Raw genomic sequence first — 14,753 nt, 5'->3', positions numbered from 1 at the left:
TTTCTTTTCCGTTGGGCCGAGTTATCAGGTTAGACATAGACAGATTTTTCAGACTGTGCTCTCTAGAGGGGAAAGAAGAATCCACTGAACTGAAATGGAACATTTCAAAACCACTGAATTGTATTTTAAGGTCCTTTTCAGCAGTAACATTCTACTTAGATGTTGTAGAAATAAATTAGTTATTCCTAAATCTCACACATCTCACTTTCAATGAGTAAGCTGTTATAATTGCAGGGTGTGTTCATATTAATCAGTGGTTTTCAAATTCTGTTCCCCTGAGCTGCCTCTCATTCTGTGGGGTATCTCAGTGGCTACTAAGGGATCTAGGGGGTGGTCCATGGCAAGGCTTCAAGACTCCAAGCCCCAGCCCACTAGTTGTATATTTTGAATACTGAGGATCTACAAAGGCTTTTATGTTTTAAAAATAGATTTCTCCAGTGTGGATCATTCTAGCCTTTTGGCTTGTTTGTTGCAGATTTCTAGCTGACCAGTATCTCCAGTACCTTAGGGGACAACCTCAGGATTAACATCTCACAGATCTCTGTAGTAAGGTCTGTTGTTGTTGTTTAGTTACGAAGTCATCACCAACTCTTTTGTGACCCCATAGAAGTTCTCTTAGTGAGGTTTTTAGAAATGGAAAACTCAATACTTGTTCATTTGATTTACAACAATGATTTGCCACAAAATGATTGAAATTTCAACTTCCAAACAATAATTCCCTTATCCAAAGACCTCTATATTTTAATATCAGAGGGATAATCGATAAAATTGGATATTCTGCTACATTTGGCAGGTATCTGAAACATGACACTTGTAGCTCATTATACTGCAAGTGAATTTGTTGGCCAAAGTGGAGAGTTTTTTTTTTTTTTTTCCCTTCACTTTGACTTGAAAATAATCTGTTGTGGAGGGAAAGCTTATGGGAATGGTTGAGATGAAAGTGATATATGGTCTCCAGAACAAAGATTTTAAGTGTGGCCTTGATGAGAAACATTTGAAAATACACATTTCGAAATCATATTGTGCTCCCCTAAGCTGTTCTTACTCTTGACAAAGGTGCAGCTTTGTGTTTCATGTTCTGAAGAGCTTGAAAGGCAAATCTGCCTCTGTCCCTTCCGACACACACACAGAAGCTAGACGTAGACCCTCCTAGGATTTCCAGTTTACTCTGGACCGGTCCTTCGTCCTAACCCTTGGGGAGCAGTGAGTAGAGAGCATTCAGTGATGGCATGTGTGAGAAGTGTAAACAGAACTTGTGTTGGGCCCTAATCCTCACTGACGTAATTTTGGCTAGTATGTCAGAAGGCTGAGCAGCTGAAGTAACCAAAAGCTCTCCTGAAGGAAAACAGATCTGCCGCAGTTCACAGCTGAAGTGAAAGTCACCAGTGGTTGCTCTGGTACTTCTGTCCGCTGAAGGCTGGCTTGGTCAGATTCCCTTGTTGCCTGCCTAGGGCCCCAGTGCAGGTCAGCGGGGCTCTTCAGTGTTGTCGCTGAGGCGCTCTGTACTGAATGGACACGTGTCTTTTTCCCACCAAACATCTGGGCTCGTCCAAGCCCGACAGTGCCTCTGCGCCAGACTCTGTTGGATCTCGCTCATTTGTTCTGGGCTCCAGCCACTCCCGTCTTGCAGTTGAGAAAAAAGCCTGACCTTAAAATTCGGTCTCAAAATTTCCTTCGTAAGATTTATCTCTTTGCTGCTTTGGAGGCTTTTGCACACCCAGAATCAGTTGCCATAACAAAAGCTATCCTTTTGTAGTAACTGATAAGCATGTTTTTAAGGGCCCATGGCGCTAGTGGCAAAGAACCCGCCTGCCAGTGCGTGGTACACAAGAGACACAGCTTGGATCCCTGGGTCGGGAAGACCCCCTGGAGGAGGGCATGGCAACCCACTCCAGTATTCTTGTCTGGAGAATCCCAGGAACAGAGGAGCCTGGCGGGCTACAGCCCATGGGGTCACATGGGGTCACATGGAGTCAGACGTGACAGAAGTGACACGTAAGCACAAAGGCAGAAAACCCTTTCTGTATCAATACAAAGGTTCTTATGAAAATTCAGTACTTTCCTGTCCATTTCCTCAAGAAAGTTGTTTAAAAGTTCAAAGAGATCAGATTTAAGAGTAGAAAAGATGAATCTCTTTTCTTGTTTGATTTTTTTCCCCCCATGTGGTCATAATGAGAAAATAAGTAGACTTCTTCATCTCTCATTCTTTAAATAGAAAAAGCAGGAATCTCATGTGCTGGGTAGAAGGAATCTTTATTCAGTGACTATATGATGGGCTCCATTTTTCATAGCCATCCTAATAGAAGGATCCTCAAAGGCCACATTGAGAAAGGCAAGCACGCATTTGGTTGGTGCACCATTCTGTCCCATAACGGTGTGTTGTTTTGGATTTCTGTAGCAAAGTGCAGGCCCGAATAGCATTCTCTGCCTATCTCCAGCATGTTCAAATCCGCCTGATGAAAGACAGTGGAGGTCAAACGTTCAGTGCCAGCTGGGCTGCCAAAGAGGATGAACAGATGGTGAGGTTCTTCTCGTTGGAACCTTTTTACTTTCCCCTTTTTCCTTTCTCTCTATTCCTTCCCTCTCTTTCTCCCTTACCTCCCTCTTTCTTTCTTTATTCCTTTCTTTCTTTGTTCCCTATACTAAGGTACAGAACAGTATACTTCTGGAGAAGGACTCCTTCCACAGTGTAGCTTATAGATTTCTCTTACTTTACTGTAAATTAAATCTTGAATCTGGAGCAATATGTGTTGAGGTGTCAGTTTTCTTCATTCTGAAAATGGAAACTGACTCCTCGTTAGACGTCAGGCCCGTGCAAAGCCCTAGAAGAGGATGACAGTTTTCAGGGTCCTTTCCCAAGCAGCTTCACATTGTACAGCTTCACTGTCATCCCCATTTTGCAGATGAGGAAACAAAGACCTCGAGAATGGGGCCCTGCCTGTTGTCCTGTAGCTCGTATGTGCTGAACCTGGAACTTACACTCAGGTGTTACAGTTGTACATGATTGCCTTTCCCACTGTTTCCATGGATCGGAAGGCATTTGATTTCTACCCTAAGGGGTGGAGTTACCTCTTTCAAAGTCAACATTTTATCACGGGCCCTCTGAGAATGTACCATCCTCTGGTTTAACATTGTTTTTTCTTTACTAGTTGTTACTTTATAAAATTCTTAGATTACTGAAAACAAACTTGCATAATAATTTTTACTGTATATTACTCATTCGAACCTGCCTAAAATTTAATATTCTAGCAAGGTTTTCCTTTATGGATCAGAATGACAGGAAGCCTCGAGCTCTTTGGAAAGGTCAGTGCTTATAGAAGAAGCCACAGCCATTCTTTACTTTTTTACCATAGAGACCTGTCACTGAAAGGAGAGGGACCTCTCAGTCTGAGAAAGCTGCCTCCTTTGGCCAGCTCATGGTGATCCTACTGTAATTTTCAGTTCTCCGCATATGAGAGGCATACAGTATGTTGGACTTATTATAAAAACATGATGGATATCCCAGAAAACAACTCGTGAATTTAAAGTAGCCAATGCAACCCAGAGATAAAACCTTGTGTGTTGTGAATAATTCTTCAACCATCAGTGGAAAATGTTAGCTCTACTCTTTCCAAGTGGAAAATTGAAAGTGCCTTTTTGAGAGTCAGTTTGTCTGCTCCACTGTGAAAAAATAATGTTTTAATATAGCAGCTTAAACCACCCTGTAGTAAAGACTGCAGAGTGGAGCTATGAAATCCAACCCTCTGGTAATGAGACTATTTCTTTATGTTGGAGTAAATTGGCACCAAAGAACAATGAACCAAATTCAAATTCAAGAAGAAAAGAAAAAATAGCTCAGAAGAGAATAACCACTGGAGCTGCTGGCTTAGAATTCACACAGGATTTCAATGGGGCTTTTAATAGGAATATTTAGGATCATCACTGGAGAATTTAGTAGCAATTCTGTGCATTCCCAAATGAAAATCTATCTAGACAGCAAAACCTCACCCCTTACCTGGTGATTGTGACCGTGGTATTGTTTATGAGGAAGGTAGATGTAGAATTGCCTTCTCTGATCCAAGTGAATGATCTGATTGATATTCAGATTTCAAAATCCTTTGCCCCATCTCAAACGAGATGTATCTCTTCTACCCCTTAATGACTTTTCACTGTGCTCTCCTTGCCAACGCACAACTCTAAAAGCACCCTTATTCTTGGGGAAGAAAAAATAAATAAATAAAAAGCTGTAGCCTTTCAAGCTTAGTAACAATTCTTTGTGTTTGTCACTACACGTTTTAAGTCAGGAGTTTCTCCTCTTCACGTTTATTCTTCAGTATCCATTCATTTCTTAGCCTCTTTGTTCCATTCCCTTTACTGTGCTGAAAGTAGCTGTGGTCCTTTCTCAGTTCAGCCTCTTGGAAGCTTGTGACATGGGTACCTTCCTGCCTTGGCTTCCATGACACTGTTTCTCCTGGATTTCTTCGTGCATTTCTGATATTTCTCTCATGGTTTGTTGTTGTTGGTTGTTTATTTTCTGATTCTTCCTCCTCCTTCCTACCACAAAGTGTCAGTATTTCCGTATTCTTTCTCTCCCTTCTCATCTTTGATGATTTCCTGTGCTTCCAAGGTTTTAGTTTCTGCTACCTCTGTCTTTTCCTAAGCACTTTTCTCTGATCACCCTATTAGGAGTGATAGCTGCAGTTTGGATTATTGTAGTACTATGTATATATGAATTGTGATACTTTTACAGCTATTACTTTATTATGTAGTTATTTGCATACAGACTTGATTTTTATTTTCTCACTGTCAGGTTATTAAGGGAAGATGCTACATTTGTTTTGTTTTGTTTTGTTCTTGTCTGGCTGTATTCTTGTTATACCTAATATGTTTGCTCTGGGTCTTATTTGTTGAAGAGTACAGTATGCCTCTTCTTAGCTCTGTATTGTATAATCCCCTTGTAGCTTGTCTTCTGTTGCTTAGCACAATCTCTTCTTTTTCTCCCCAATGACTCTGATTTATAGGAGCTAGTGGTTCGTTTCCTCAAGCGAGCATCAAGTAACCTCCAGCACTCACTGAGGATGGTATTACCCAGTCGGAGACTGGCACTTCTGGAACGCAGAAGAATCCTGGCCCACCAGCTGGGTGACTTTATCTCCGTGTACAGCAAGGTAGGTGGTTCATCTGTTAGTCCTGTGCTTTGGATCACCACCACTGTCAGAAACAGGCTAGAAGCCTCTGTCCAGCTGGGTGAAGAGGATCTTTTTCCCTTTTAGTGTCATCGTGTGCTGTGTATGACTATTATGGGGAGTTGGACCTCACTCCTTAACCCAGCTCATCTGAAAAGCTACTTATTACTTGTAAAGGCCCAGAGGCCGTGGTTCACTCTCATCTGGAAGCATATTCCTTTTGAATGCTGTTGTATCTGAGATGAATCCTGGGCTGTGTGAATTTGCATTGTCATTACTGTGCCTGGAGACAGTGGTGAACTGACTATATGAGAGCAATTTGAACTATGGATTTAATATAATGACACAGTCTTGTTTCCTGAGAGAGTTATACTTTGTTCTCTAGAACATTTTAGATAGTGACTTCCTTTTACAACCAAGCCCAGAAAATTGACTATTTAGTGAGACTAGTTTGCAAAGCACCTTTTATCCAAGGGTCTTAGAATACTTTGGAAATGTCATTTTGGAGTGGGAGGAGCTGGGAGTGTGCTCATTTTTCAGAGAAGAAATCTGAGTCCTGGACATTTAAATAGCTTTTGTAGAATGTGTGGAATGGTCAATGCAAGATCAACACAACAAATCCATAGCTACATAGCTACTCTAGCTCTGTTGAGAATTTTGTCTTGTATAAGTGAAGAATTTATGCAATTTGGATGCTGCTGTAGAAGTGTCTTCCAAGTCTGAGCTTTCCTCCTCCTAATTGTAACAAAATACAGTGTCTCTATTGTCATACTTCAGGTGTGACCACAGACATCACCAAGGTCTTTTTTTTCCACAGGGCTACCTGAGTATATAAGCAAAAACATGATAAAAATTTATCTTTATTCTGCAGCTCTGAGTTGGAAACTTTAAAATGTTTCACGAAATGATGGCAGAAAATAATATACCAAATTTATAGGTATATTCAAAGGACATTGAAGAAGTGGATGTCTTTTCTATAAAGACAAATTAACCCAATGATAATGAAACCAGATGATGAAGTATGCATTTATCAAGAGTCAGTTTTATCTTGTTTTTCTTTGGGATTGGGGACTGGATAGGAAACAGAACAAATGGCTGAAAAGAAATCAAAGAAGAAACTTGAGGAAGAAGAGGAAGATGGGGTGAATTCAGAAAACTTTCAGGATTTCATCAGACAAGCAAGGTAGAAGACATTCTTTGCTAATAAACTAGTACCTTATTCTGTCTTCCACACTGCTCCATTGAATTCCCAATATTCTCTTGTTTCTAACATAGATGTGAGTACAATCACTTATAAGAAGAGAAGAAGAGTTTCATAGTCTTTATGTCTCCATATCTCAGCCAATTATTGGCAGTTGTCATGGTTTCAGTTATCAAAACACTGCTGCTGGGCATCTGGGCTATATTTCTAGACAGCCTTCAAAGTACACAGCACTTAAAGTGCTGAGGGAGCACTTTGGAGTTTGAAGTTAGAGGCTTCTAGTGTTTTCTGGATCTGAATTTATTCCTGACCTACTGATGCAGTGGAGATGACCACATTTTGCCTACATTGAGTGGGTTGAGGAGTTGGCAGTTTTTCAGTACTATGAGGGTTATGCCTAATTTATATAAAATAAAACAAGTCCTTCATGCTTAAGGTTAGCCTTTAGGGGTTGAAAATATCAACATTCAGCTCTCTATCTTAATACAAATTAGCCAGGCCACTTTGTCCATTTTCAGTGTGTTTGCAAAGGAAGAAGTAATAAAGGCATTTAATTTTTAATTTTATAAGACTTGTCCTGGAGAGCTTTTTTCTTAAGTAGAGGACTGTACAAAACCACTAAAATAAAGCATAAAACATTTGTAAATCTGCCTTAGTTTATCTTCAGTCATCAAAGTCCCAGTGGGGAGAAAAGCAGTAGAAAATCAACTCTTGTTGATTTGTGACGTTAAGTCAGATGGTGATTTATCAACCACCAACATAGTGTGATCTGTGTGTAAAACTCTGTACGCACCTAATTATAGCCCCAGGATCATGTGCTTAAACATACAACAAACAAATACATCATTTTATAGGAGTTCATAATTGTGTAATGTTATTTTGTTGACATTCTTAGGTCTTGAGGAATATGGTTGATAAAGCAAGTATAGAAACAAAGCAAGAAGTAGTTTCTTACCTCAACATTATGAAAATAGAAAAGAAAAAAAGCCTGGATTATATTCAGAAAATGGCTCTACTTTTAAAGTTAAAACATTAATTTCTAGTTCTTCCTAGAGATCTTCAAAATCTCTGAAATATAAAAAAAGAAACTAAAAAGCAGCCTTTTAAGAAGTGAAGAGTGTTTCCCCTACCAGGCCTGTTTGTCTGCTAAAAATTAATTATATATGCTGTTAACCAATGATATAGACTTGGAGATAAAATATTTTAGAACGTATTTACTACTGATTGTGGATTGTGGTGATTGTTGGAAATATGCAGTAGCATCAGTTGTTTTATTACATTTGAGGTGGGACACAGATACCTGTGTGTGTCAGCATTGGCAAATTCAGTTTACCTGCAGGAGTCAGGCAGGAAAACATACATTATAAAGTGAGCAGAGGGTAAGACAGGAGGTATAGAGCAGTTGATATTTTGGCCCACCTCAATCTTCGCTTTTCTGGGAAGGGCCAAATAAAACACACTGACAGGCAGAGGCACTCATCTGTTTGCACCCTCAGCTTCAGATCTTTATGGTTTCTCGAGTTACTTTCTGGTGGCTCTTTGCTGCTTTGGAGACCTTGGAGTTTACCCTGAGATTCATAGAAGCAGTTCCTGGGATTGTCACTGCAGTGTATTCTGAAGCTGGGATATAGGTTCTTTGTAATGATGCAGGAGTATTTTGCTTATTTGAAGGTCACTTATCTGGAACATTGACAGGCTCCATGAAAAAAATGCAAAAGGCCATTGAGAAGCTGCTACAGGTGTTAAAAAACCCAGACATCATATGTTTACTGCAAGAATTCTAGTAAACAGGCCCTCTTCTATTTCCTTATGCTTTTCATTTTGTGGGTGTTCATAAAAAATGCATATAATTTCTATATTTGAAGTTACCTAGAGACTGTTTTAATCTCTGTTGTATAGATGGTAAGGGAAATCTTCCCTGGATACCCTAGTGAATCTCCTTATTTATGACAAAGTGACTCCTTTAGTGAATATACTCCAATTATCTAGAAGTGGTAGGTGGACAAACTGTCAAGGACCACATAATAAATATTTCAGACTTAGTGAACTCCATGTGGTCTTTATAGCATATTCTTCTTTAAAAATGTATAAACCATTCTTAGCTGGGAGCCATGCAGAACAGACTGCTGATCCGTTGTGGCCCACAGTCAGTTCCTGGTTGACCCCTGATTCAGAACATGGCTGTCTGGTAGAACTTTCTGTATTGTAGCTACTGACTACTTGAAATGTGGCTATGTAACCAAGGAAATGGATCTTTCATTTTAATTCATTTAAATCTAAATAGTCACATATGACTAGTGGCTACCATATTGGACAGTGCAGATCTAGAAAACTCACTGTGGAATAAATAAAACCTTGCTGTGCTTTAAAATTTTCTGACTACTTCATTTATTTTCCTTTTTAACTATCTATTAATAGGGAGTTTTCAGCTTGTGCTTTTCATTTCCCCTTCTTCAGCTTATTCCATTTCCATAATAAAGTCTGGTGGAAAGATTTTCCAGAACAGCTTCCTGTTCTGACCATCCTTTTTCTCCCCATTTCAGTGAGGCTGAACTGGAGGAGGTGTTGACTTTTTATACCCAAAAAAACAAGTCTGCGAGTGTCTTCCTGGGGACGCACTCAAAAAGTTCGAAAAACAGCAACAGTTTTTCTGATAGCGGGGCAAAGGGTGGTAAGTATGTTGGTTAATTAATGAAAAATAAGAACAAGTGAAAAAGTGAGATGCGCAGAGGAAAACCAAAAATAATATGTTGCCTAAGCACTAATAGACTCCAAGGGTGCAATTTTGTAGTTGTGGGGGGTGAGAGAGTGAGGAAGCCTTGTATTTTTGTCCTAAAAATGGAAGAGGGTTATGTTGAAATTTTTTTTCCCATGAAAATTAACAGAGTAGTTTTCAAGACAAACTAATAACAGCTAACATTTTGTGAGAACTCATGTTACTGTCTGTTGGAGATGATCTTATTTTTTTTACTTGCAAAAACCATATGGAGTAGGTGCTATTATAAAACTTCTCTACAGATGAGGAAACAGAGCTGAAAGAGGTGGAGTAACTTGCTCAGGGGTGCCCAGCATTGTCCAGCCGAGCAGGAATCTGAACTTTAGTCTTCCTGACTCAAAGCTTATGCTCTTAATCTCTGTTCTTCTGCTTCTCCTGATGATTACTTCTCACTCTCGTTAAGTTTTTTTTTGCTTCCTCCAGCTTATCACCATTTGCATTTGAGGTATGAGAATTCTTTGTTGTGCGAGATTATTCCCACATACCTGGTGGGATGTCTCATATCCTTAGTCACAAACCCTAAATGCTACTGTCTTCCTTCAGTCATTGTGATAACCCAATGTTCCCACACATTTCAAAAGTTTCTCACTGTTGGGGAACTCCAGGATTGGGGATTTTGAAACTGACGTGGACCAAACTATCCAGCCCATGTCATATGATTAAAAAAAAAAAATAGCAGCAACACTCAGTTATAAACAAAGCTTGTGCTTCAAGTTAAGATTCATTTAAAATCTAGATGGGAGCATAAGACACAGATAACCAATATACTAATTTTGTAGTATGCTAACCACTAGACTCAGAGATGTAGACTTCTTTGCTGCTCTTAAGGTGATCATAGCCTAATGTGGAAAGAGCCAAGACAATTGATCATCTAAAATGTAGGGTATGTTTTCCTGAGGAAGCAGTGTTAGTGTTTTCAAAACTGATTAGCTGCAGAGGCTAGTCTACAAAAGCCTGTCTAGCTCACTGTATAATTGAAGTATTATATTAGCAAAAATCCTTCTGAGTCCACCCTCTTCTTTGAGCTTTCCTAAATCTAAGTTCTAAAGCTAACTTATTCATCTTTTCATTCATTCCTTTTACATATTTTTAAATCAACACATATTAAGTGTCAGACATTATGATAATAGTAGTTGCTAGAGAGAGCAGGGACCAGAACCATCACAGTTCTTGGCTTTACAATATTTATTGTCTGCTTGATGAAGTTGTATGAGTAAATTCAGGAAGAAGGTTGATAGAATCCCTGAAAAGATCCTATAACAGTGTTGGGGAAGGGAGACGGAGGAGTTTTTGTAATGGAAGGGGAACTGTGTACTAACCCAGGGAGGTGAGGTCCCAGCTTGGCATTCAAAGAGTAACTTCTCCCCTGGCACTATTGGGGAAGCCCTGACAACAGGTATAGCAGCACCTATTTGTACAGTTGGATCCTCAGAGATTCTGGGTTCATGTGTTAAGGATTACCTTTATATAATACAGTAAGTCCCCTACATAACAAGTGAATTCCATTCTGAGAGTGTGTTCATAAGTCCAATTTTGTTTGTAAGTCCAACAAAGTTAGCCTAGGTTCCCAACTAAATACCATAGTAGGTTTCTAAAACTTTTCACAAAATAACAGATAGAAAACAAGCACACAAAAAAAAGCATTTTTAGTCTTATAGTGCATACCTTGAGAAAGTTCAGTACTGTACAACAGGTCTTCCTTGGTGACTCAGTGGTAAAGTTCGATGTCTGGGTCGGGAAGATCCCCTGGAATAGCAGGTGGCAAACTTCTCCAGTACTCTTGCCAGGGAACTCTCAGGGACAGAGGAGCCTGGCAGCCTACAGTCCATGGGGTCTCGAAAGAGTTGGCCACGACTTAGCAACGAAACAACTCTACAGCAGCTGGCATACAGGGGCATGTTCGCATCTTTGAAAGTTTGCAACTTGAAGGTTTGTCTGTAGGAGACTTACTGTAACATTCATACCTAGCAATTCCAATCAAGATTAACCGGACAGGCAATAGGAAGGCCTCAATCAAGGGAACAACATTATGACATTTGATAGTATTTGTTCTATCAAACATGAGCAAACAAGTGTGTGACAGTATTACCACCGCTGATAGTGGTGGAAAGAAGAGAATTCATATGTCCTTATTCTTTCATTCTGAAAGAGGATCTGTAAAATGGCCTTTCTTAAGTGTTTGTATGAACTTGGCCCTTGAGAAAAGATTTTGGGAATATTTCTTTAAGTATATGATTAGCTCTGGCTGTTCTGTTTCAAAATTCTGTAGTAGGAAAAGAAAACCTGATTGATTACAGTGGAAATTTATGTTACTAGAATGATTTTCTTATTGAATATGCTGATTAATAAGCAAATTCACTCAACTTATTCAGGGAAAACTGAGATTAAGATACAGAGCTGTTGTGGTATTCAGGTATCATCCCAACAAATACTGGAACTGTTATTTTCATCTCTTGGCAGTTCCCTGTCCAAATGTATTGTGACTTCTTTGCTCCAGTGTGTACCACCAACCAGTTTGGTCTCTTAGTTCTCCAAATTTGAATTCTTGACAGAGGCATCTTATTGCCCTGGCATTCGTGCTAAGTCATTTCAGTTGGGTCTGACTCTTTGCAACTCTATGGACCGTAATCTGCCAGGCTCCTCTGTCCATGGGATTCTCCAGGCAAGAATACTGGAGTGGATTGCCATGCCCTCGTCCAGGAAATCTTCCAAACCCATGTCTCTTACATGGCCCACGTTAGCAGACGGGTTCTTTGCCACTAGTGCCACCTGGGGTAAGCCCCTTTACTGCCCTCCCTTACTGTCTTTCCCAGGCGAGTCCTAGTTTGTCGGCCGTCCATGGGTCACTGCCCTGGCTTTCCATATCTTTCCCGGGTTCAGTCAGCTGGAGCTGGGCTTTGGGCTAGCTGGGCTAGTTTGGAATCATTTGCTTGCTGTCCCACTCAACAGGGATGTGGACATGGCCATCCTTGGAAAAGTGCAGTGAGAAACGCAATAGTTCTTGGCACCAATTACTAGTTGCGTTATATTCTGGAAACAAAATTATGTGGAGTGGTACTCTAGTGTTTGATTAGTGACAGAACCTAAGCTCAGTATTTATTTATTTCAGATCACCCTGAAACGATGGAAGAAGTGAAAATAAAGCAGCCCAAACAGCAACAGACAACAGAAATTCACTCTGATAAATTATCTCGTGAGTGACTTCAAACCTGCATAGACTTGCTACTCTCAGATAAGTCTCTTAACAAAAAAAAACTCATCAGATATTAAATGATTTTAGGGCATGCAGCGTTACTCCAGAAAGCTCATTTTCTTTGTTTTTCCTTCTCTGTTAGAATTTCCTTTTATCTACCGATAACCTGCTAACATCTTTCCAAGGAATTTTTTACTTTCTTAATGTTTAAAATTCTGAGCACTTGTTTCTAGGAGGGTGAAAATCAGAGGGAGAGGAGTTAGCTCTCATTACCAGAAACTTTGTCCTGATGTCCTGACGTTTATAAAACATTCGTTCTGGTTGATGGAGGTAGTCGCAACGCCAGCTTTTAACAAGGACTAGAAATGAACTATTTCTAATGCCAGATTGTCTCAGTGGGCAAAATTCATTAAATTCATGATGAATGCTCATTAAAATTTGTATTTTTCATAGTATCTGTTTCATGCTAAGATTAGTTTAATGTTTAAAAATGTTCATGTTTACATATAGAGACTATGTGTTAGTTTTTCCTAACATGATCTGTTTTTGTTTGTTTGTTTTTATTTTAATAGGATTTACCACTTCAGCAGAAAAAGAGGCTAAATTAATCTATACCAATTCTTCTTCTTTCTCTGGTCCTGCTGCTACCCTTCTGCAGAAAATTCCCAACACCCACTTGTCATCTATTGTTACCACCCCTGACCTCTCACCAGGGCCAGGCCACCATTCTCTATCTCAGATCCCTCCAGCTATCCCCAGCATGCCTCACCAGCCAGCAGTTTTACTGAGCACAGTCCCTGACAGTGCTTCTCTCTCCATGCATCCTGGGACACAGAACGTACCAAGCCCTGCTGGCCTGCCACGCTGTCGATCAGGCAGTTACACCATTGGCCCCTTTTCCTCTTTCCAAAGTGCTGCACAGATCTATAGCCAGAAACTGTCTCGTCCCTCTTCAGCAAAGGCAGGTGAGTGAGAAAATGAAAGGGAGTCCTCAATGTCAGCTCCTCCCCAGCCCCAATGAAAAAAGAATGTCATCTCTTCCCTTTGCTTTTTCTTTTGAAAGATAAAGATAAAGATGCAGGCTGTGACTAAGGAAAACTCTTGCATTTGGTCCAGTGACATTCATTCACTGATAAGACAATGCAGTGCTTTCTTTTAGGTGCTGAAGATAAAGAGATGAATAAAATAGGGCTTCTATTTACTGGGAGCTTACAGTGTGGTCAAGAGATAATTGTGATATCTGTCTTTTTGTTGTTGAGTTGTAAGTGTTCTTTATATATTCTGGGTATGAGTCCCTTGCCAGATATTTGATTTAGAAGTATTTTCTCTCATTCTGTTGTTTGTCATTTCATTTTCTTGATGCACAAAAGTTTTTAACCTTGATGAAATCTAATTTATTTTTTCTTTTGTTGCTTGTGCATTTGATATCATATCTGGAAAACTATTGCCCAACCCAAGATCACAAAGATGTCTGTTTTTTTCTAAGAATTTTATAGTTTAGGTCTTTTATCCATTTTGATAGATTTTTTTATATGGTGTGGCATAAAGGTCTTAACATCATTCTTTTACGTGTGAATATTTAGTTGTCCCAGCACCATTTGTTGAAAGAGTACTATTTCCCTGTTGAATTATCATGACACTCTTGTGAAAAATGATTTAATCTCAAATGTAAGCATTTACTTCTGGAATTTCAGTTCTGCTCCACTGATCTATGTATCGGTACTTAGGCCAGTACCACGTTGTCTTCATTACTGTGGCATTAGAAATAGCCAATATATATATTTCTGTTTTCCTTTATTTAAATTAATTTTTATTGGAATATAGTTGCTTTACAATGTTGCATTAGTTTCTGCTGTGCAGCAGAGCGAATCAGTCATGTGTATACATATATCCACTTGTGTTTAGATTCCCTTCTCCTGTAGGTCATCGCGGAGCATTAGGTAGAGTTCCCTGTGCTGTACAGTAGGTTCTAGATATTTCTCTCTTCTGTTCATAGTAGTATGTACACGTCAATGCCAATCTCCCAATTTGTCTCTTTCCCTCTTCCCCACTTTGGTGTCCAAACATTTCTTCTCTACATCTGTTTCCCTGTTTCTGTTTTTCAAATAAGATCATCTATACTATTTTTCTAGATTCCACATATATGTGTTAATATATGACATATATTTGTTTTTCTCTTTCTGACTTAACTTCACTCTGTATGACAATCTCTAGGTCCATCCACATCTCTACAAATGACCCAATTCTGTTCTTCTTTATGCCTGAGTAATATTCCATTGTATATTTGTACTGCATCTTCTTTATCCATTCCTCTGTTGGTAGAGATTTAAGTTGCTTCCATGTCCTGAATAAATAGCCAGCATGTATTTCTTAATTGGTATCTGATTTCAAATGAAATGGATATTATAATGTGAAATT

The 14,753-nt window shown here is 39.4% G+C and overlaps 1 protein-coding gene across 13 annotated transcripts in view; it reads left to right on the top strand.

Moving 5' to 3' along the window:
• The window catches only part of TTLL5 (tubulin tyrosine ligase like 5), a 308,459-nt gene that overhangs the window by 104,273 nt on the left and 189,433 nt on the right, over nt 1-14,753 (top strand). For 10 of the 13 annotated variants that reach the window (XM_040226042.1, XM_040226046.1, XM_040226045.1 and 7 more), the window contains 6 exons: nt 2,399-2,519; nt 5,001-5,147; nt 6,245-6,348; nt 8,910-9,037; nt 12,252-12,335; nt 12,908-13,300. In XM_040226042.1, coding sequence (XP_040081976.1) covers nt 2,399-2,519; nt 5,001-5,147; nt 6,245-6,348; nt 8,910-9,037; nt 12,252-12,335; nt 12,908-13,300 — 977 coding nt within the window. Of the gene's footprint in view, nt 1-2,398; nt 2,520-5,000; nt 5,148-6,244; nt 6,349-8,909; nt 9,038-12,251; nt 12,336-12,907; nt 13,309-14,753 lie in introns of those variants that run through there. The other 3 variants (XM_040226052.1, XM_040226051.1, XM_040226054.1) reach the window with 2 other exon arrangements.

Source organism: Oryx dammah, unplaced genomic scaffold (genome assembly GCF_014754425.2).
Source record: "Oryx dammah isolate SB20612 unplaced genomic scaffold, SCBI_Odam_1.1 HiC_scaffold_26, whole genome shotgun sequence".
In the NCBI taxonomy this organism is placed as follows: domain Eukaryota; kingdom Metazoa; phylum Chordata; class Mammalia; order Artiodactyla; family Bovidae; genus Oryx; species Oryx dammah.
The sequence above is the reverse complement of the archived record's forward strand: the minus strand, read 5'-3'. Positions and strand labels throughout refer to the sequence as shown.